The sequence below is a fragment of the Anopheles arabiensis genome, chromosome 3 (genome assembly GCF_016920715.1).
Source record: "Anopheles arabiensis isolate DONGOLA chromosome 3, AaraD3, whole genome shotgun sequence".
Taxonomy (NCBI): Eukaryota; Metazoa; Arthropoda; class Insecta; order Diptera; family Culicidae; genus Anopheles; species Anopheles arabiensis.
This window is the reverse complement of record NC_053518.1, coordinates 14,406,896-14,431,470: the sequence shown is the minus strand read 5'-3', so window position 1 is coordinate 14,431,470 and position 24,575 is coordinate 14,406,896. Positions and strand designations below refer to the sequence as shown.

At 42.0% G+C, this 24,575-nt stretch overlaps 1 protein-coding gene across 2 annotated transcripts in view; it reads right to left on the bottom strand.

Moving 5' to 3' along the window:
• The window catches only part of LOC120901367 (phospholipid phosphatase 2-like), a 50,222-nt gene extending 29,321 nt beyond the window's left edge, over positions 1-20,901 (bottom strand). The window contains exon 1 of one of the 2 annotated variants that reach the window (XM_040309239.1): positions 20,645-20,901. In XM_040309239.1, the coding sequence (XP_040165173.1) occupies positions 20,645-20,696 (52 nt within the window). In that variant the 5' untranslated portion in view covers positions 20,697-20,901. Of the gene's footprint in view, positions 1-5,648; positions 7,840-20,644 lie in introns of those variants that run through there. The other variant, XM_040309238.1, reaches the window with a different exon arrangement.
• Positions 20,902-24,575: the final 3,674 nt, after the last annotated feature.

Below are 24,575 nucleotides of genomic sequence, written 5' to 3'. Positions count from 1 at the left end.
AGAAGCTTTTTCTTTGTGGTTCCACACTTACAAGCATAAATCAATCAAGGACAATACGTAACACGGTGTTATCGGGAGAAAGATGATGGATTTATTTGTGATACTTATGCGAGTAGGGGAACTCCATGGCTCGATCATCATTATTGTCCATTGCTCGATCATTTTTTCGATGATCATTCAATTACCAGAAGGTTTTAACAGCTCTCTTTTAATAATTATAATAAAAACTGGGTAAGTTGTGTAACAGAAAGCCTGTAAGACGAATGGCTTTGCAATAGCAAATCGACGATCGATCAATTGTCATTAATCTGCAATCCAGTGTGTTTTGAGTGCTGATCTATCATTTTAAAGTCTTATATTGCCTTGAAGAAACTCACTCCAATAATGCCATTTTAAAAGACTTCTATACCAAAAGATGCGTATCGATACATGCAACCCAAAGACAAGGATAAACAATTTTATAACCATGTAGAATAAAAGGAAGTCGATCGCATGCTGTTGGAATAATGATCTTGTCTTCATTTTGATCTTCAGAATTGTCCTGATATCTTTACGAGTCTGGAAGTCTTTAAGTCTGGAAGTCGTATTAATTCCAAATATGACCTAAATGACCTGATCATGTCATGCTCTTTTGTGAGTAGGACAACTAGAGAGAGACAAAGAAATGACTTAAATGTTCATAAAAAATCTAAACTAACTTGAATAAGTAACAAACAAGAACAAGTAAATAAAAAGGACAGCACTAATATCTCTTTTTTACACTCAAGGGCTTGCCAAAAAACACCAATACGGACCCTTATCCTAACCACAAGCCCCTCACGCGTCTACGATAAGACCAAGGTTTGCCATTCATTTCCAAAGCGCTGCGCACCGGCAACGTGTGTGCGCGTATGTGTTTGCTAAAAACAAAACTAACAAAAAACGTTATACAATTGCGTGCCCACTGTACAGAGAGAGCTTGCATAGAGAATGAATTCACTCCACTGTGTTGTAGCACGATGTCACGGGCCATGGACAATTAGCTAAGCCCAATTGCGCTACTTCCACGCACTTTCCGAAAACAAAATAAAAAGCAAAAAAAACCTCCAGGTGGCCTAGGAACTTGAATAATCCACCGAAGGTTCACCAAATATGTGGGCAGCAGTCGAAGCCAAACCGCCCCGTGTTTCGATGGTATCGGCATCGCGGCTTTGAAGTAAACCCGACGACCCGAGCGTGGATGCGCGCTGTGTTTTGTAGCGCGTTTTACTATTACGCGGCTTCGGGCGCCGCGCAAAATGCACAAAAGATAAATGGATAAGCATTAGGGACGAGCGCGTGGTGTGGGTTCGTTGGGACCGTTGTTGCAAAATGTTCTTCAAGCGGCGGAGAACCTAAGCTGCTGCATGGCGCGATATTTTTTAATATTTTTACTTCCCGCTTTTGTACGGTTCAAGAGCACGGGGGGGGGGGGGGGGAAGAAGAAGCCATACAGATACGCACGTACGCGGCGTAAATTTTGTGTTTTTGTTTTGTGTTTTTGAAATAGTGAGAAAATATAAATGACCGATTAACAGTCGGTGGGCGTATCGCTCAACCGTTTGCGAGTGTTGTTACGTCTTCAGCGAGAAAAGGAGCGACACGGAAGGATTAGCATAGATAGCGATCGACAACATGCAGGCACATGCTGTTTCTAACACTTCTGAAGCGAGCAACGATGATTTGCTAACACGTCTTGACCATCCCAATTTTTATCTTGTTTTTTCGTGCTGTGACCAGTAACTGCACCGAGTGCAAGCGCGGGGAGAGCGTGGGTAAGATTGATATTAGTCGAAAAGATGCCACAAAGTCGGAAGAGGAGACCGTTGAGTTTACCAGCCCCATGAAATCATCTGCTTTGAGAGGAGAAAACAAACCGTTCGGGAAACGACAGCCAAAAGTCGATCGTTCGCGATCGCCCCAGTTTCCCATGGCAAAAGCGGGAAAAAGAAAACATCAAGTTCAACTTCCACCGGACGCAGCATACCGTAAGGTAGCTGTTCTGTGTGAAAAGAAGCATTTTACACAAAAGAAAAACAACACCCCAGGCGGAATAAAATATGATCGCCTATGTCGATCGGTGAGTTTGAGACCACACCAAACACACCAACTCGACACGGGTAGACGACCGATGATTTACACACACTCATATACACGTGTGAGGGCTGGTAGTATGTAACATTCTTCTTCTTCTTCTTTGGCTCAACAACCGTTGTCGGTCAAGGCCTGCCTGTACCACTTGTGGGCTTGGCTTTCAGTGACTAATTGATTTCCCCCCATAGCAGGATAGTCAATCCTACGTATGGCGGCACGGTCTATTTGGGGCTTGAACCCATGACGGGCATGTTGTTAAGTCGTACGAGTTGACGACTGTACTACGAGACCGGCCTCGTAGTATGTAACATTATACATATATATTTCAAGCTCATAAAGTCATAAAAGTTGCAAAACTGAATCTGACCGCGGGATGTTTGAAATAAAATAAAAATAGTCAAATCTAAACACATACAGGACAGGCAGGATAGGCAGTCTCAAAACACCAGAGGCAGTTAAAATGTGAAGTAAAATATATACCCTACCGCGCCACACATGCACACACATACAAATACCTTAAAAATCCCGCGCATCCTCCGAAAAGGGAAAACGGATCTTCTTTTCGCGGCGATGCCGCGATAGTTCAGTTCTATGAAACCGAAAGAATATAAACCCTCCGGATCATGATGGAAGAACGGGTGTGCGTGTGTGTGTCATAAACAAAACACAACTGCCGATTCAAAAATAAAAAATGAAACAAAAACCGCTCCGCTGACGGCTGTTGGATGCAGAAAGGAAGGAAGGAATGGCTAGCATAGAATAACAACAACAAAAAACTCCAAAACATGACTTTTTCCCAATCGGGTTCGATTTTTGTTCACCCTCCCTATGTGCAGCGTCGATCGACTATCCCACCGAAAAAGGGTGTCTACAACTACTAAATCATTTAGCAATAAAATAAAGAAGCACACACACGGGCCAAAAAACACGTATCCCTTCTTCCAGGTGATTTTTATGCACGCGGTGTCCATACAAAGCGGTGCCTAACACCGAAAGCCTTGGGGATATAAAATGTCATAAAAAAACGGCCAAACAATAGCAACCTCCCGAGGGCCCTGAGGCTTCCGAGGATCGCGAAGATGTGCCTAAATGCGACTGATTGCCCGACATCTTTAACGGGAGAGAGAGAAAGCAAGAATAAGCAAGGTCAGAGGGACACAATGATACAATAAAACGGCGCAATACGTCAAACGGAGCGACACGTTCGGCGTTTTCCAAAAAAAGCCGTTTTTTGGCTTCCGGCACACCACACACCGAACCAGAATTTTGGCAAAATATTTTACCCCCCAAAAAAAAAAACGGTACCTTGTAGGGATCTCGGACGAGCGATGATGCTGCTCGCGCGCTCCTGCGGAGGAATTTTACGATGTACCACAATGGTACCAGCAAAGCGACGTGAAAACTTCGCTTGTTCGATCGGTATCGTAAAAATTGTACAGATTGGTTTCACGATACACATTGGGTATAAGAAACAAGAGAGAAAAAACTCGATCACAGCACGAATGTACTGCGCAGGCAAGATCGTTTAACGACGATTCAAATGTCATAAAAATTAGCAACTACATGGCCAAACTGCCAAAGCAACAGCGAGAGTGGCCGATTTTTTGGTGGTTGTGTCCAATGGTCTTAATTCTTGACGCCGACAACAACAACAACATCAGATCCACTGCAGAGTTTAATAATAAAGAGTTACTGTAGATTTGCAATGCGGTTTTTGCTAGCAGCACACCCTGGAAACACTGGAACATCGAAAACACAACGAGCGGCGGGTATCATCATCCATCAAAAAACAAGGAATGACTCCGCTGCTGCTGCTGACGGTCAAAAGCAGGGCAGTATCTGATAATGGTGATGGTGGAGAAGAAGACCTCGCGAGAATGTCCACGGACGACAAAACGTTCCATGATGATAAGCAGTGCCCGTACCAGGAGACACACACGGCCCCCGGCCAGTAGAAAGAAGATCCCTGCAGTAAGTAAGCGAACGAACGGCGACAACAACACTGTGCGTCAACGTAATAGGCATTATGTGTGCGCGTGCGTGCGATAGTAGTTGTCTTGAGTCGGGGGTTGTTGTGTTCTTGTTGTTTGGAAGCACGCAAAAAAAGTACAACGCCCAACTATTACGAAACCGGTGTCCAGTGTCCCTGGTGGATATGGCTGGATGCGATACTAAAAGCATGACGATTTTTGTCTCCAAAAAAGTTGCTTTTCCCCTGCTTAAAACAATGTCTCCATCGTCACGTTTCACATATCAATCGAAAGCTTCGAGTCGTCGCGATTTGAAGTAACCACAACAAATTGTCCATACCATCCATTCGGGCCACTTTTGGAAGTGTACTGGCTCCATCATATCGGATCGGAGGGCGAGAGATGGATGTAATCGCTTTACAAATGAGTCTGCTGACAGCAAGCTGTCAGCTGGCACCGATCGGCGCTGTTTTGGGATGTTACAATTTATTGATCTCCTCTTGGGTGCATGAACCGCAAGACGTTGTTGGAGTTGGAAATAATCGCTCCGGGAATTTGGGAACCGAAAACACTGGGCAGAGGGACGATCCAAAAACAGCCCCTTCGATGATCCCGAGCATGTGATTAACGTTGTCACGTATGATGGTCTTTATTTTTGGAAAAGCCAGAGTCAGAAGACGTCCGAGAAAAAAAGTGTCATTGATAAGATTATACATTTACACGCACACATGTGTGCGTTCCTTTCTGAGACTCTTGAACGTTCGGAGCGATCCGGGCGGTCCGAGCTTAAGAGAATAGTTACTACGGCGTGAAGGTTTGTCAGCACAAGAAATCATGTCTGGAGAAGATGGTTCTAATGCAAATGTAATTAATAAAACTGACAAAAAATGTTCATTGAAATACCTCTTTCAGTACTGTTCAGTATTAAAACTAAGGTCCTTGTATTCTTACTCTCCTCCTTTTACAAACATAGAAAAACCATCAAGAATGTTCTAAAAAACGAATTCCAATTCAATTTTGATCCCACAAATTGGCCACTATCTGCACTATACGCACCAGCAACATTGCTTTCCTGTTTGGTCACTAACCATGACAACTTTATCATTTTAATGGACGTCTTTTTTCCACTGCTTGCACTGAACCTTGGTACATGCGGAATATATTTAAAACGCACGGTTAACACTTCACCGGAACAGATGAGATTAGATCGGGACTTGATGTACACGACCGGTCTGGCGGAAGCGAACGAATTTTCACGCACTTTTTCTTCACGCCCCATTCAATGAGCTTAACATCGGATCGGAAGGTCCACTCGAAACCTTTTCGACAGCTAGCAATCGGAAATTAATGCCGTCAACATTTCCGACCAATGTCTGGTAAAGGTAAATGATTCCTTATCAGATCGAGTAATCGATGACAGACCTCACCGTAATAGACCCCGGCAGAACCGGGAGTCGGGAGAGTAAACAGAACCAGAGCGACCCGCTGATGTAGATAACCCCGTTCGGGAATGAAAAAATAGGTGTATTGCAGAGAGTGATCCAAATAAAGATGAAACCAATTTACCTAGCACCAGTATCAATCCGTCAACAGCTACGGGCACCGTGATCCTGGATTTGGCTTTGCCGCATATCTTCTGCGACTCGACGTCCGCCATCTTCGGCGTTCCAGGGGCACACTTGATCCAAACGATTGTGTTGAGGGGTGTTGTGTCTTTTGGCAGTAAGCGCGCTTGTTCTACTTGCTTTAATTCAAGAACTGATCACTGTTTTGCTGAAGATCCGTTTAACAGACCATTGCTTCCGAATAGCTGTGGATGACGTCACGGGAGTTGGACAGTTTCGACAGAGATGTGACTTCAGCATCTGTGCGCTCTTTTCCAATTTGCTCACGCTGTAGTCTACTACGCAGATCGCACTTTCAAACTCCGTAGGACACACTGCACAGAAATCTTCCTTATCACGGGACCACAGCGGGAACACGAAAATGGTACGACGCACTAAGCCACAAACACCTCACCTAAATGTGGGACATCAGTGCACCGCTCGGTGGCAACAATCTGCACAATCAAACAACACTTCCCTTTTGGCAGCGGCTGGAGACACTTTTTTTTTCTCTAAATTGCAAACTAACAAAAACACCACGCACAGCACACTTTAATGCGGGCGATCTCTTTCCCTCCCTAGATCCCCACACTACTGTGTTGGACTCAAATTGACAGTTGACAACTTTCCAACGCGTTTGGACGAGCAGGCCGCGGCGGCGGCTGTGAAACGTTGCACCGCAGGGGCCACTGTTGTGATTGTGCCAATAAACTGATCATACCACAAGGGGGTTGGATGGCTGGTGGGGGTTGCTATGTTTTGATTGCTCACCGGGACATCACTGAAGGGGGATGATACTTGGCTAGCGAACGGAGCAGACAATAATCACACTCACTCGCGGCTCCACTTGCACAGAGACTGGAATCGCAACTCGCAACCACTACTAAGGCCACTCGTCTGCTGTCACAATTGTCAAAAGTGATTCTACAATTCCACACCAACCGGAACAAGCAATTGGTCCGCGCGGTCCGGGGCCGGCTAAGTATATTAGCTGCAGCAGCAGCAGCAGCAATTGCAAGATTAACGGAAATTAGGTATTAAATACAATCCCCAGCGCTACTTTCGCGACCGTGCGAGGGAACACTGGCCGCATTCAAATCAATTTAAATCGTTACAGCAAGATTTCGTTTGTTTCTCACTGCGTGCTGTAATTGTGCAGCGCTGGACAGAGCTGTCGGCGGCTTTCGGGGAGCGTTTTTTCCCCTCGGAACTCGGAACACTCGGCACAAACCACTCCAATTGCCGATTAGGACACAGCGGCGACGACTGCGGCGCAGCGAATGGTATTAATTAATTAACAAAATGTTTCCCGGGGTCCAATTTAAGGCGCCGAAATAACTTATCTCGACCGCGGCAGTGCGCTCGGGCATCGGCAAACCGTTGCCTTGACTGTAGCTGGTGATCTGGTTTGTTTTTACGCGATCGTACACCACACGATCGGTACACTCCACCGATTAGTTCGTGGCTTCACTTAGTCGCTTCACTTCTTGCTGCCATCCACCACACAGACCGCTGGAAACTATCGGCACAACATTCGGGGTACGGGGGTTGGTTTTGGTTCTTTTTTCCCCCCCGGTTTATTCCTTTCCGGTTTCGGTTCGAGATTGCGCAGTTTCTACACACTCCTAGGACATACGTGTATGATGACCATAAAATGAGTTGAAATTAAGTTAATCACTGCTCCGTAATCTAGCGCTGCTCTACTCGCGCCTTCCGCTGCTCCCCGAGCGGTGTAGACCTCACGATTGCGCGCCGCTCTTGGCAGCTTCGAAATTTGAACTAAAATCACACAAACACACACGCGCGCGCGCTTCGGCTCGGGCTCTCTCGCTCGTTGATAGATTGTGAACGCAATCAAAATAAAAACACACCGTTGCTCACCGATCCCGATTACCGCAACACGAAGGCCTAAACCGGCGATGGGTCGCGGATCGATCTATCTTTCCAATCACTCCACTAACTGGTAGGCATCAGTGCCATAGTCCGGATGGTGCTAGAGCGAATCGATCGAAACAAATACACAACAAAATACACCGCAGGTCCTCACGCGGCGGCCCCCAGAAGGATCGCGGTTGTCTCTGGCCCGGCTGTTTATAAAAACGATGTACGAGCGCATGCACACGCGTGTTCACCGCTAGACTTCACGCACGAGAATGAACGAGCGAATGAATCGACAGCAGCTTGCGTTGCATTTTCTAGCCTGCGCTGATGGGTGGCAAAGGCCAGGGCTGTCAAACGTTCGAAATGGTTAGCAGCAACAGTTTGTCACTTAACGATGGATCGGATAACGAATAATCGATTTTTTACAATAAATTAAGGTAATAGCGTAAAATAAAAATAGCAGTGTATTAAGCTTGCAAATCAAATGAAACTTAAATTTTCATTTACAGTGTAAAGATAAATGTTCTCAAACTTAAAGCGTATGCTTTGTATATGAATAGTACAGATTGAAAATAAAATTGAGTTATTGATAATGTAAATGTATTAAGAGAGAACGGCTTCAGCTGTATTGCTGAGAGTAGATATTCAATACATTGCACATATTTCTTGCACAGTGCCATAGAAAACTTTCAGAAATATGTACCGATTTCAATTTTTGATAAAGGTTTTTATTTTCAAACTGACTTTATTTGTCGACTAACCGTGATGGTCAGAAAAGCGAAGTAAATTCCATGACGAAAACGGACATCAGAGAGTGTGGCAGAGTTTGTAGACGTCGGAGAAGTCCGTTCCGGCATCTACAACAACTTGAAACTATTAAACGACAATCAGTGCATAAATAGAAAGCTCCAAATGAAGCTGAAGATCGAGAGAAAAGTGGCTACATCAGTGCAGCCAAAAAGTCAAACAGTGAAAAAATAAATGTAAAACATGAACAGCGGGAAGCGGGTATTGCATCCACTGGTATTGGAGCTACAGGCAATTACGCCTCAAACTCAAAGCGATTATTTTAAGAGATAGAGCGGTTGAATCTCGATGTGAAGTCAGCGAACCGGTCCAAAATTCCCCAGCTGCGTTGCATCGAAAATTTCTGCACCAACCATGATGTAAAAGATCTACTCAAACAATTTTGTCGCGAAAACTGAGGGGGAAGTGATAAACATCGAAGGTAGAACATAAATGAGTTTTTATACACGCATGTCTTCATGACACGCATGTCTTGAATAATTTCCGGTCTCGTAGTACAGTCGTCAACTCGTACGACTTAACAACATGCCCGTCATGGGTTCAATCCCCAAATAGACTGCGCCGCCATACGTAGGACTGACTATCCTGCTAATGGGGGGGGGGAATCAATTAGTCACTGAAAGCCAAGCCCACAAGTGGGTACAGGCAGGCCTTGACCTACATCGGTTGTTGAGCCAAAGAAGAAGAAGAAGCTTGAATAATTACTTTTCAAGGGAAGTTTATTAAAACATTTATCTGTCTTAGCTATGGTCATATATTTTTTGATTTCAAACGCTAATAATAATAATTACAAAAATGTCTAAAAGGAATCGAGCGGCGTGAGGTTTGACATGCCTGCACTTTCTGTTTGTAATCAGTTGTTTTTTTTTATTTATCGCTGAGTTCCTGCGCCTTGTGAGTACCATTCATAAAATAAGCACACAATTGTACAATGCACAAGATCCATAGGATTGAATGCACTATTATTTTTTTAGAACCTAATAAACTTATGCTTTTAACGCTAGAGGAATTGTTTTTGAACGATATAGCTATGTATTCACAGTTTAATATTAAATATCTTTATCTGTGGGTATTTTCCAGCCTATAATATTCCATTTAACAATTTATTTATTTTGTTGTGTCATCTGTGCCAAACAAGACATCGTTCAAATTTATAATCTACTCCGAACCTCCGCACTGCGTGCACATGATAGAAACTATGATCCTCCTACACTGAATGTGTCAAGTCACTTGTACCATCATATAAATTAGTTCGTCTAATCTAGGTGTAACGGTTGAAATGTTTACCTTGGACAAATATTGTCCCTTGTCTGCAGCGTGATCGTCCGGATTCCGGTGTCATATGCCAGATAAAAAAAAATATATGCCCTTCCGTACACACTATCACTGACAACTCAGGTACGAAGAGAGCCACTCTCTTGTGTGGCTCGACCGTGTCACCAACGTCCTATTCCGCTTCTTCTTGCCAAAACAAACCGTTTGATGTTGGCGCATTGCCTACCGTTGAGGGTTAGGGCACGCAAGGTGTGTGTGCGAGCTTCCTTTCGCATGGGGTTTAACTACCTGAACGCATCTCACCTTTGACCCACGATTATCGCAAGGCGTAAAGCTGCTGGGAATAGATACACATACACAAAAGTAAGAAGAAAAAAAACAGGATCTTCACAAATCGGGATCATTTATACTCGCCCTATTATTGCGCGTAACGTTTCACTGACTTTCCCATGAGGAGGTCGTCATATCGACGAGACTGTACCTTGGTGGATGATGTACGCACACATAGTTCTTTTCAAAATATGAAAAGAAAATGATTAAATCACAAAGAATGTCATTACATTCTGGAGGATGAAAGGAGGAGGTCTTGAGACTCATCATCATTCCCCAACGGCTTCCACAATCACCTTTAGGAAGGCGTGGAACGCCTTAAGAACGGCCAAAAATCATCAAAAACCCTCGGGAACCGGTAGAAAAGGAACAGAAAAGGTCGAACAACACACCACCATCTCGTCTCGTTGAAGGTTGATTTACGGAGCTCAACAACCCGGACCGGGATAATAACAACTTTGAACCGAATCGGGCAAGCCGACATATGATCGAACGCGATGGATCGAACGAATGGATTTGGTATCGGGTGAATTGAAATGGACAGTTTAATACAGGCTATAAAAACAAGAAAGAATACAAATGTTTCCATCCCCTCGGCAGACATTTACAAGGGGTTTGGTACGGCTGTACGCTCGAATGTTTTTGAATAATAAGATCCAATCGTATTACAATAACTATCTGATGCAAGAACAACACAGCGCCACATTTTTACAGATGCATGCATTGCAGATGCACTTACACCAACAGGGAGAGGAGGCACGTGGATATCGTAATGAAAATAAAATAAGATTGGCCCATGCTGAGCTGTAGCTATGTAGCAGCACGAACGATCATCATTGTAGACATGATCTACAATCGACTCGTTTTGCACATTTCCAGCGCCTATATCGCCCTCACCATATGTGCCAATTTTCCAATCGCTTCCAGCTGTGTGAATTATCGCGTGATGGGCGGAAAATGTCCACCCGATTCACACACGAGCCCTCTAGTAGCCCATTAACTGTTACGACTGACCATTTCCGGATCGATCGCCGCACAACCCGTTGACACTTGAATGCAACTGCAAACGTACACCGTACTTGCCATAAGGTGACGATACGCCCATAACACCCATTTCGGACACGGGTGGAAAAGTGTACGTTCGCTACCGGTTTAATAGAAACTGACAAGACCGACCAGACCATCTATTACTGCGTCCTCAACACCTTCGATTAAGCCGGACCCCGCTGGCTGGCTGATGATCGTGAATTCAAACTCGTAAACTCGTGGCACTCCCTGGTCAAGGGAAGGGAAAATCGCCTCGACCGAAAGGATGCAGCACGTGGCTGGCGTCGTAAAACGGTGTCGCAATTAGTCTTGTAAGCGTAAGGACAGTACCGGGTGAAGGTGGTGCCGTAATGTGATACGCCCACGGGATGCGGGCAGGCAAATGCGGGAGGAACGGTAGTAAAAAATGCACCTCGAAGAGTGTAATAAATTCGTACCAGTATTCTATTATTCCAAACATTAAAATTTAATTAAATCAAGCTGTAACAGACCAATATAATGGAATGATTTAATATTTGCCATAAAGTATATAAGCAAACAAAACAATCATAAATTATGAATAATAGATCAGATAAATTACTTACTAAAGATGCCACAAGAAACTCATCAAACGAATGTAAACCCAACAAGATCGTTAAACACAAAAAATGAAGAAAATCAATTCATTCTAATTAAACCTATTACAATATAGGACATAAGTAGATAAATGAATAAGTTCATAACTGTGGACTTCATCATATCTCTATTATAAAATTATAGTAAAGGCTGATCAGCGTTACTTTCCAGCGATTGAGTTTACATCCATAGAATGGCAACCAAATCGGTTATGGAAAATGCAACGGCGCTTAGTTTTGAGTGTTTTGAAAGGTAGCGAGACGAATGATACAAGTTACTGCCAGAATTCAATAGTTGAACGCTATTTAGTTGGCATACTTTTTAGTTAAACGCTCAATAAGAACAGTTACTACAAGCAATAATCTTATTTTAGGGGTATCATGCTGGCTTATACTGGTTTTCGAGACTTATTAAGTACCACGCAGCCGGATAGTCATTCCTTGCTTAGGGCGATGGTCCATGCGATGCTTGAACCCACAAAGGGCATGTTGTGGGTCCGAGTCGTCTGAGTTGACGATAGTACCGCAGGACCCACCGAGGAAAAAACAAAACAAACAGAAAAACCACTGGATTGGACAGTTCAATGACTGAGACAGATTAAGGTACTATTTTTGGTGACGAATAAAAAAGGCAACAATATCAGGGCACGGAATGGGGACAAGATCTGTTTCAGGATCGATAGTCAATGGGAAATATGGGTAGAGTGGAAGTTTTGGTATTACTTCAGAATCAATTTCAAGGTCGGTGCAGCTTTGGGATCAGTGCCAGGACCGGTAAAGAGTGAAGATCAATTCCAGGTTGGGAGCAATTCCATGACCGGTATGGTGTCAGGATCAATTCCAGGGCCAGAGTAAGTTCATGACTAATTGAAACACTAGTCTGGGATTGGAATCTGTTCCATTATCAGTATGAATTCTGTAAAATTTTAGAATCGACATGGGTTTGGAATCAGTCCCAAGATCGTTATCTGTTCTGATTCTGTTCCATGATCAATATTGGTTCAGTGGAAGTTCTGGTATGGGTTCAGAATCAATTCCGTGGTCGATACAGATTTAGGATCAGTGCCAGGACCGGTACAGGATGAAGATCAATTCCAGACGCGGTATGAGATCGGGATCAATTCCAGGGCCAGAGTAGGTTCAAGACTAATTCAAACACCTGTCTGGGATTGGAATCCGTTACATATGAATGTTACCAGTATGAATTCTGTAAAATTTTGGAATCGACATTTTAATCTGTCCCAGGATCGCTATCTGTTCTGATTCAGTTTCTCCTAATGTGTCTCATGGAGTTAAAAATCGCATGGAATTTACGCTGTGTTTAAAAAATCCGTTGCACGCATCCTAAAGTTATTTAATACCTCAGAAATTATCTTGCATTACCCTGTAACCGGGCCAAATTAACTAGTGAGAATAAATTGATTTCAGTTAAAAACGAAAAAAATTAAAACAATACAAAAACCATTCATAGGAGATTTAAGATGATAAAGAAACAAAAACAAAACTTAAAAGAACAGTTGAATGTTTTTACATTGTGTGTTTGATACAGCGTTCCTCCTAGCCAAACATTCCCGAAAAACTCAAATAAAGTGCACAGGAAAACGATCACCAAGACGGTCTAATTTAATAATTCATTATTCAATTAATACCTTCATTAGAAGGTACTTTTAGTGAGTTAATTTTCACGTTGGTTATGTACTTTATTAATTCTACAACCGTAGAAAGAGCTCTCCTTTTGAAATTAAGTTTAAAAAATGGAAATGAAATACAACAGAACTCGCCGAGCAAAACAAGAACTGGAAAACAAGTAACATTTCCCTTGTAACAGCAAACCATGCTGTGTTTGTGTTGCACATTAACAGACAGTTGTTTTCGGTCATGTTTTTTGTTTTATTTTCTATTTCTTCCTCTTCCTTTTTTTCTTCCTCAACAAAAAAGGTACAAACAAAACCTACCGACAGGCATCATAAAACTCACTCCATGTTCAGCGAATTTGTCTTGTAACTCATCAACGGGAGCAATAAATTGAAGGCGAAATGAAATAATCAAAACCATCATCTCGACTGACCCCATCGTGCCCATCGAAGAACGCTATTCGGGGCGGACACGGTTAGACCCCGAACCCGAAAAGCCTAAAAACTAATGACCCTTCAGATGGTTACACACAAACACAAGGAAATGTGGAAAGAACAACTAAAAATGACGGCGTCTTCTTGAGGCCAGTACCGCGCGCCACACTGTGTCCACACGGTTTGGTTGATGCTTATCGCATTGCATGGAAGAAATGGTTCACTCGTTTTTTTTACTGGGGAGGTTGACAAGCTTCTTTTTGTCGCCTGTCGACAACAGTACGCCAAACAAATTGGCTACCGCCCCACTTTGGTCCTACATTCGATGTCCACTGGCGTAGATCCACCGTACCGGGGGCGACCGCGCTCTCTTTCTCTCGGTGTCGGAAGATCTCGGTTACGATCTCGAGATCGTCTGGGGTTGAGTTCTTTGGAGATCGAGAGCGGAAAGCATGACCCCCGAGGTCGGATGGTGTTTGTGGCTGCCAACGGTCCAATTAAAGCCCCACGCCATAATGGAATAATAAGGGTCTAGCCAGTCGAGTGGCTTGACTTCTAACCTCGGACTTCCATTCCATGCCAGCCACAGCCAATGTCCTGCCTGCCTTGCAACGAGTCTCAAGATGGAGCAGGAGATGGAGGAGGAGTATGAAATGCGTAAGCCTGGTAAGCGGATCGTGACCATGTCATTTTTCATGTGATTGAAATAAACTCATCCCTAGCATGACCTTCCCTTTTCCTGCGCGGGGGACGAACGTACCCCTCGGTGGTAAGGAAATTAAGAAAAGGGAAGAAAATAAATAGACAATGACTTGCTGCTGACAGCTGGAGTGTGTGTGTGTGTGGATGAAAACACGGTACATGTTATGAGGCATGAGTGGCGTCGAAGATCATGTCGATCGCTATGTGTACATGAGTTACACGTACAAGAAGTGTTAGCATCAAGATAACTCCATAATAAGCCGGCAACCTGAGAAGAAGACGAGCACGAAAGCTCGAGAACTATTAATAAATTCTACATGGAAGTTTAAATGCCCAATATAGCACATGTCCTTTCAAGTTAAGCCGTGGATATATGACTATTGATTTAAAACATTTATTGAAAAGACAAATAACCTCAGTATTAGTTCAATAAAATAGAACATCAATAACACTTTTCCATCTTCAAGACAATCGAATAGAAATGTATAAAAGAATAACTAAGTATGTAAGAATAAGCTAACAAATATCAAACAAAAAAAATAAATAAATGAAATATAAAAGAAATAACAACAAACTAGCTAAACAAAAAAAAGAACTAAATTCTAATCAAAATGAAAAAAAAAGAAGAGACTAAAGAGTCAGGCATTTAATAAAGAACTAAATTATATGAAACAAGTAAATGAATAAGTATCAAATTACTATGCAAAATAATATAAAAGAAAGACTAACAAACCAACATCAATAGGAACACATAAAAGGAAATAATTATGAATAAAGGATAAAACATTGAAGCGACAATTGAAATTGCGACAATTGCCCTTCCTGATCGACTCAATAACGCCCCTCATCGATCAGAAGCAGAACCCATGGAAGTGAATTGAAATTTGTTTAATTTGCTTCTGAAAAAACAAACAGGGCAACCATACTGGAACCTCCGCGCGCGGTTAAGTACCCCCGCCCATAATGAATCATGCTCCCCGCACACTACCCCACACTCGGAAGCGATTTGTTAACCGTTGGTTGGCTCTTGCTAGCAAAAAAGCAAACCGTGTGCGCGGTTCAATTTCATTTAGCCACCAGTTGTTCTGCTTTTACTGCGTAAGTAGTTCGTTGCGTAACGCACGAGGCAGACGAGGTTATTGATTACGCGCCAGGCAGGGCAGGCAGCAAAAACAGTGGCGCACAAGAACGGAACCTCATATTGTCAATCAATACGTGTGGGGAGGGTTATGCTGCTGTACGAGTCGATGAGGTTGTATGGTGGTGGTGCGTCTTCGCTCGACGTGTTGCAAGAAAACTCGGTGAAGCTCGAATTTAGCTCGCAACCGCAGCAACCGCGACTTTACAAGGACACTAAAACCAAAACGAAAGCTTACGGCTAGAGTTACGCAGGCTGTACTAGATTGGTACAATCTATCAAACGCCTAGCATTCTATCAGGTAATGATGAAGTTGAATGCAAAATGTATGTATAAATAATTGTTTAAAAATGCTAACATCAATTGTATCAGGCGAGACGACAAATTGAATGACTGAAGACTTCTTGAGAACATCTTTCAGTAAATTTGCAATATAAAAATACATCTGATTGTAAGACTATGAAAAGATAAGATAAGAGAAAATATACTTGAACTTACTTACTTACGTCCTTACTTACTACACTTGAACATTTGTTTTTTATTCAGATGACAAAATAACATAATGAGCTGCTTAAACCACAAACCATAGTGGAAATAAGAAATATTTTAAAATTTAACTGGATTAATTTTAACTCAACAATACGATATTTTAAATTTGCGAATATGTGAGAATATGTGACTTAAGATGTCTCCACGTAACACGAGAACCAACTATGGGGCCTTTCACGATACTAAGCAGTTTTTTTTACATGGAGTTTGACAGTTGGCGGCTGAAATCATGTCAACACTCCATACAAAACCACACACAAAACTAGCCTACGATTTTCAGCCTCAAAGCTAGAATTAGATTCGAGTACCTGTTCGAAGTAATGTCAAAACAAGGTCGTGTTTTCATTTATCCCAAGGTGCATTAAAGAGAGCAGGTGGTGGATTCTAGATTCAAAGTGTATGTAGATCAGGTGATCTCGTCCCATATAGTTTGGCAACTAATTTCTGAATAAAATGAATTTCCATAGTAACGGATCGTTTTTCATAGCAGCACATACGTAGCAGATATTGGTCTCCTCATTGAAGATGTTGTATCGAAACAAAAATGGATGTTAAGTTGAAGATGTTAGGATTGACAGATATCTCCCATAATGTCGCCCAACAAAAGAGAGCTGCTCGAAAACTGCTATACAATGCAAACAGAAGCACTTTACGGCCTTAAAAGAGAAAAGGGCCCTATATTGACGTTTATTATCCGGTGCTCTATTTCAAATTTTATCAATTGATAGGTACCATTCATTATTACTATTAAAGTAATTAAAATAAAACAATTTCCAGCACAAAAGAAGCTGGCTTTGGACCTTACAATGCTGAGCAGAGCTAAAAATAGTTCATTTTGATTTATTTTTATGATGCCATCATATTTATTTCGCACTTCATGTTGAAACGAATGAATAATATTGCTGTCTGCCGTTACATAAAATCTCAGCCAATCCATTATTCCGGATAAAACCCCACTACTCGAGAACAAAAACATCTACATAAACGGTTGCCAAGTGCATGGGATTTATGGCGTTGGGGCGGCTCCCTTAACCCCAAACACATTAAACCCATATGCACTTTATGCCTCGGCTTCAGACCGCTCCAAACGGTAGCGAACGCATGATTGAAGTGTTTGGATCGATTGCATCGTGTTTTATCTCGAGTGAGCAAAACTGAGCGCTCCTCAGCTCCTCCCCAGCACCAGCACCTAAGTTAATAAATTAATCAACGATGCAGGCCGTGAAGTGTGGGCGCTTTAATGCGCTCCTTGGGGTGCTCTGGTACGGATTCAAGACTAATGCTTCCAAGCTGAACGGACGGATGAGTGGGGGGGGGGGGGGAGTTTGAGAGCATAATTGTTGCGCACTCCAAAAAGCAACGCACTCGAACAGGAAAGTGATTAGATAATTGAATTGTTGCTCCGGCACCAACCCGAAGTGCCACAACTGTGGCCGGGCAATGCTTGTTAGACGGCATTTAGTTTATCTGGCAAACACTTCTGGCCGTTTGCCGCTTCTGGTGCTGGTGCTTCATCTTGAGAAAACCAGACAACGACGGCTGGCCGATCCAATCGCAACTCTGTATCAAAAGCCCATTACCGATCGAACATGGATGGGGGATGGACCAACGCGACAAGAGTCACGATCCCGCCCGGCTCTTGATGCATTGATTGAATGCATTAATGCACTCGTGTGTAGGGTGGGTTCATTGATCGGATGTCGAACCCAGATCGAAATCGAGAACTAACGTTTCCTCTTTTCAAACCGCCCAAGGGCATACTACTTCTTTCTTTGTTGAACGTATTTATTGTAAGAAAAGCGACACCATTTCCTATTTCCAGTTCCACAGCTTTACCGAGGAAGCTTTAGCAGCAGGGGAGCACGCAGCTAAGCTAAGTTGGGTTTAATATTTCCTTCCCCAGTGGACTCCTGCTGAGGGCTACCACCCGCTTGGGGTCAGCCTTTCCACTCGATAGGCATCTCGCACACCCATTTATGATGGTAATAGGTGAAGATGACAAACGTAAAATCACACAAACAACCCCCCCCCCCCCTAACCCACCCTTACAGATAAAAGCACTTCAAAATGCACGCCAGCAGCGTTCGATAAAACACATCAATTTATAATCCTACGAATGACACCTAAATTCCGTACGTTTGCGGGCGGTCCCACACTGGCGGTGTTGGTTTACGAGTGGGAGGTTTTTCCAAACGCCCTTCCGTACCGATCATTTCCCGAAATGATGTACGATCAGTTTCGGGTGTTTATTGTGGGTGTGTTAGAATTTGCATAGAAATTGAATAGAAATATAAAATCAAACACTCAAACTAAGTAATGGCGAGCGATTCACGCTTCGGGTGTAGTAAAACGTTGAAATTAAAGGGCTGATTTGAATAAATTATGCGGGCTCACACGATAAATAATAATTTTAACGAAAAGGCCAATAAACATTGCACATTATGTTTACGGGAAATTAATGTGGATATAAATGATGCTAGAACTTTTATGGTAATGATTATTTATTTCAAATTACTTTATTAACTTTAGCATGAAAATTGAAAGCGCTTTTTTAATGTCAGCAATACTTAATATCGAGCTCTAGTAGTTTCATAAATTTTATAGAATCATTATACTTATATAATATTAGGTTTATTAATTCGGCTCTTTACGAGGTCTCTAATACTCTTCGGGTTTTTTTACAGATTTTAGCGTTACAAATCACAAAGTTATCTGACTACTGATCTAGACCTCTGTCCAACTATTTATCTACCTTTCTAGACCATTGAATTAAAATAACAAAACTATTATACTTCCTCTGGATTCTATCTAAAATTCTATTCTAGTTAAATGTTTTAAATACACAGCCAAAGTAATGGCATTATCATCTTTTTTTTAACACTCAGTCCGTCAAATTTATGAACCCTTGTTATGCTATTTAAAGTATTGAAAAAGGTACCTGCATAGCATTTCTTTTATATGGCTCTCATTGCCTTTTTTTGGTGGAAAAGATAAAACTAGAACCAACAGATAAGAACACTGAACTTAAATGTAATTGAATGAATGCATTTTTGGCAAATAATTAACTGAAAGGTTATAATGATAATTTAGATAAATCACTAACAGATTTTGTCGTTAGATGTAAAACACTAAAATACAAATGCAAAATAATTGTGCAATGAAATCAAAATCAGCAAAAGGCTAAACATATAAAAAAGCTGAAACTGAAATCACATATAGCAAAAGCTAAAATCCTAAAAATGCGGCAAAAAAATGTAAAAGGTGTAAAAATGATGAATACCAAATATAAAACTATAAACAATAAGATGAATATAAATCAAAAATAAACTACAAGAAATATAGAATAAATGTAGTTACAATATCATCAAAATATAAATATGCATATTATGCATCAAATTATATTTTGTTCAATTGATATTTTGTTTTTCAAGAAAACGTTAGAAGGATATAATTTATCTTTAAAATCTTTTAATTTATCTTAGGCTTAATTTATCACAATTTAAATGGGATTGCATTAACTGGGTGACAAAATACAAAAACGATAGAGAAAGCCGGATACATTCCTTCTCTATCCACTTGCACCATACAAAAATACACCAAACACCTGTTACACGTGACGAAAAGCAATACGATTCAACGACAATTACCCCTTCCAGCATGGAGTATTAGATTTTACCATCAATGATCGTTTGATCGCCAATGTACCTACAAGACAAAAAATCATGCATCTCTGCTGCGGATCATTTGTTTTCCAGCTCAATGCAATCCAACATAGCGCACATTGGACCAAGGGTGGTATGCATATAGTAAAAAGAAAAGAATTTGTGCTGCGCACACCGCAAATAGACGGCCACCGTCAATTGCCCAGCATACCACCACAGGCGCATCCGCACGAAACGATCTTAATGGATTTCTTCTCGCCTTGCGCTGCGCTGTTGGGGTTAATGTTGGTGAACCAATATTCTGTCCACCGGATTTTGTGTACGGGTTATTGTTTTTTTTTGTTGCGGTTTGATGGTTTCTAATGGTTGCTTCTTTTTTTCATTTTGCTTTCAGCGATCGTGTCGATCGGTCATCGGAAACACCGCTATCCTACCGCTATTGAGGTTAATAACATCATGTTTATGCTTTCGCCAAAATGGGGAGGGTAAAGATTTGTTAGAAAACCGGTCAATCGAACCGCAGAAAAAAATCCCCAAAAATCCCACTCTCTCACACACACACCAAGAAGAATCAAGAATAGTACAATAGAAGCGGCATAGATCGGTTTTAATTGAAGCAAATAATCCAATCGTTGACCTGCTGCTGTACATTGCGCTTAGAACATGTGGCAACTAGATTTGAATTCACTTGCGCAACCTGTTGATAAGAAATTGTTGCTAACTTTCGTCACCGGGGTAGATGCTTATCGGGAAGAAAACGAGATATAGCGAGCATGAATCGATATCGCGTTGCTGCAAGTCATTGCTTACAGCCGCCACACGATGGGGAAGCACTTTTTTAATCGATGAAATTTGATAACACTGGAAAGCCGCCGCGTGCTTACCTGCATAGAACGTTCGCCGTAGTACCTTCGTCTGTTGCATTTTGAACTGCATTCAAACAAACACACACCAGCACGTTGCCCTTATATTGCACCAGCACCCGGTTTAAATGGGTTCCCTTTTTGCGGCGAAATCGATCACTTCCAGATCAAACCACCGCCACAACGGGGAGTGCACGAATTGAGCTAAAAACACGGCCGGTCAAGGTAATAAATACATATTTCACCATCAACTTTGCGTAATCGCCACCACTAAACACTAATCGTTTTGGACTTGGGTCGCGAAATACGCGAAAACTTCAATTGCAAACACACACAGACACACAGATCGCTGTTGACAGATCGCAGGGCAGGGTTTTTCGACGCTTGGAAAGAAATGCTAGTTTTGCCAAAGAAAGTGCATATTTTTGGCTGTATCGCTTGGTTTAATGATGGTTCTACGAGCAAGGTTTGGTTTTCAAACACAAAAGATAGCAAATAAACTTTTCTTCTGCATTTTAATCGTCTTTTGAATAAAATGCGCGCAAAATCATCAGGTGAGCAACACGTCATGCAAGATTGAACGCAGAGTGACCAGAAATACCGATTTATCTGTATTCCTACCGATTTTTTATATGCCTACCGATTCACAGATGACCGCCCTAAAACCACCAACAAACCGACGTGACACTGGCGCAACAAAAGTGTCCCACACGAAAGTACTGTCATTTGCATGTGAGGCGATCACTTCTGTCAAAGTAAGCTCTGTTCACTGCTGCTTCGATGTAAACAACTTTTCCAAGTACAAACGGCGGAGGAAGTGTTAGGCAAGATTTTGTGAGAATTTTTGGACAAAACACCTAGGAAAATCATTTTATAAGTTTCCAAATCAATGCAAAAGATGTGAGAAGTGAATAAAACAATACGCATTGGAATTTGCGGAGAAAAACAAAAAGTGGTTTTAGCAGTTCCTCCTTTGTGTCAGTGTAGTAAGCGAATCATTATAGAGATGGCGCTAGTGTATAACGTATTTTCATTTGAAATAAGGAGACAACTTTTGAAGCTAATTTTGTTCGCAGTGTCACGTCGGTTTGTCGGTGCTAAAACTACCGATTTTCCATTAATCCTACCGAAAATCACAGATAATTGATTTTTCAGTCGTTTGAGCTTAATCTGTGGCGCTTGGGATGCTGTTTCAAGGATCGCTATCCTAATTTGTTACTAATCGCGCTGATGCACGTTTGTTTTCCTGGCACTTGAAAAATGCTACATGCGTTTTGAATTCAAAATTTTATCCGTTAAAATTTAATGTATACACTTAAAAATATTTCACGACCTCGGATAAAAAAACTGCCGAAATACGTCGGCTCTTTCGATTCTTGCTGATATGTCAGTTGAAAAAACGCAGTAGCCGAAAATCAGTACCATTTAAAACTGAAATATCAGTTAAATAAATATTTCAACCGAAACTCGGCAACACAACATGCCGAGCACATACGTTAACACTGCTGTCACCGAGATAATCCGTCAAAATAACCGAGATTTCAGCTTTACTACTTGGTTTAGCCAAGGCTCGGTATTCTTTCTGTCATTCGCCATTCTGTTAATCTCGTGCTAATGAAACGAAAACCTTTCGGAGTGATGTTGTGATGTAAAAGTAAAAGTGTAAAAATATAAGTGAAAATGAGTCTCTCAGCGTGAAAAAAACGAGAATCAGTAGCGTGCGATCGAGCACAGGTATGGAGCGGGGTTGGGGCTAGGAAACTCCATCAGCGCACGCAACCGGTGCTCTTCAGAGCGTTGCTCGGAGCAGTCCCTATTCAAGGATCAGATGTGGAAGCTAATTCGGTTGATTCAACCTTTGCCAGACCGTTGAGACTTCCAGGATTCATTTCCGGTCACCTACACGAGGTAAGTATCAACACTCGATCACATGAAATCTAAAAAGGGTTCACTCAGACTTGTTTCACTCTGCCCGCTTTACAGAACCGTGCCTGTACCAGTGCCCGCTCCTTGTCCGGCTCATTTTCCTGTACCGGTACCACATCCAAACGCTGTGCCCCATCCGGCGGTTGAATCGGCGCCTGTCCCAACGCTTTCCATCACATCAAAAAACCCATTTGATACGCAAATAAAATCACTAAAATAAAAATAAAATGTTTTTATATTTAGCCGCAATCTCGATTTGCTCTAACCGAAAATCTCGGTTAAACGTAAACGTCAAAACAAAATGACATTAACCGAGATGTCGGCAACAGAAATTTAACCGAGATCTTTGCCGAGATCTCAGTTGTGCAGATCTCGGCAAAAATTAACCGAGATTCGGCAAAATTTTTTAAGAGTGTACATAATAAGGAGAAAATGTCAGTTGTGGGGATTCCGAGAATTGCTCGTCAAAGAAAATCATTTAAATTTGTATTTGAATCTCGCTGTCAGCGGTTAAAGCTTACCCGACAGACAAAGAGAATGAAATTTTCAGGCGAGTGATAGGTGGTCCTATTCTTTCGTCCAACCACCAGCTTGGTGGTGAAGGTGGTCATATAGATGAGGGTGTATTTTTGGTCATAGAAACGAAGGTTAAATGGTTGCGTTCTCAACAGTCGAAACAGGCCTGCCGAAATCTGCCAATATAATCTGGCCACCAAGGTGGATTAAAAATATCAGGTGGTGGATTAGAGAGCGGTACTTGTTCCGACGCAATGCGTTGCGATTTTGCCAAAATGTATGGGATTTGACAGACGCATGCGTTAACGACGCACGACGCAGCGTCAAAGTAGAAAAATGTCTATTTCGACGCACGTCGTGATGCGTCTGTCAAAATGGTTCAATCATATCGGGTGAAAATCGATATTTTTCACGTTAAATTGTTTCGAGCGCAATTGGACGTGTAATTGGACTACTAAATAATTTTATTAATAAAACAAAATAAATGTAGAGAAATTAATTTCGTAATTGCTGCAAAACAGGTGTGTGCGGGTCAGTATGCAATGTGCAATAATAAAGCTAAATATAAAAACATTTTATCTTTATTTTAGTGGTTTTATTTGCGTATCAAGTGGGTTTATTTAGGTAACATAAATAAACAATATTATTTACTGGGAGAAATAGTCATAGCAGTCTGAGCCTATGATGATGGCCGGTGTACACCTTCTGCAGCATGATGTCACTATCGTGCCCCTTACTGTAGCAGGACGGCAGAAAGTCACCCTATTCTTATGAGATTTCTGGTGTGAAGCGTAGGGACAGGCATTGGTTCATCCGCCGGATGGGGCACAGCGTTTGGATGTGGTATATTTACAGGAAAATGAGCCGGGCAAGGAGCGGGCACTGGTACAGGCACGGTTCTGTAAAGCGGGCAGAGTGAAACAAGTCTGAGTGAGCCCTGTTTAGATTTTACGTGGTCGAGTGTTGATACTTACTTACTCGTGTAGGTGACCGGAAATGAATCCTGGAAGTCTGAACGGCCTGGCTAAGGTTGAACCAATCGGATTAGCTTCCACATATGATCCTTCAATAGGGACTGCTCCGAGTGACGCTCTGAAGAGCACCGATTGCGTGCGCTGATGGAGTTTCCTAACCCCAACCCCGTTCCATACCCGTGCTCGATCGCACGCTACTGATACTCGGTTTTTTATCACGCTGAGAGACTCATTTTCACTTATATTTTTACACTTTTACTTTTACATCACAACATCACTCCGAAAAGTTTTCGTTTCATTAGCACGAGATTAACAGAATGGCGAATGACAGATAAAATACCGAGCCTCGGCTAATCCAAACAGTAAAGCTGAAATCTCGGTTATTTTGACGGACGAGCTCGGTGACAGCAGTGTTAACGTATGTTCTCGGCAAGTTGGGTTGCCGAGTTTCGGTTGAAATATTTATTTAACTGATATTTCAGTTTTAAATGGTACTGATTTTCGGCTACTGGGATTTTTCAACTGACATATCAGCA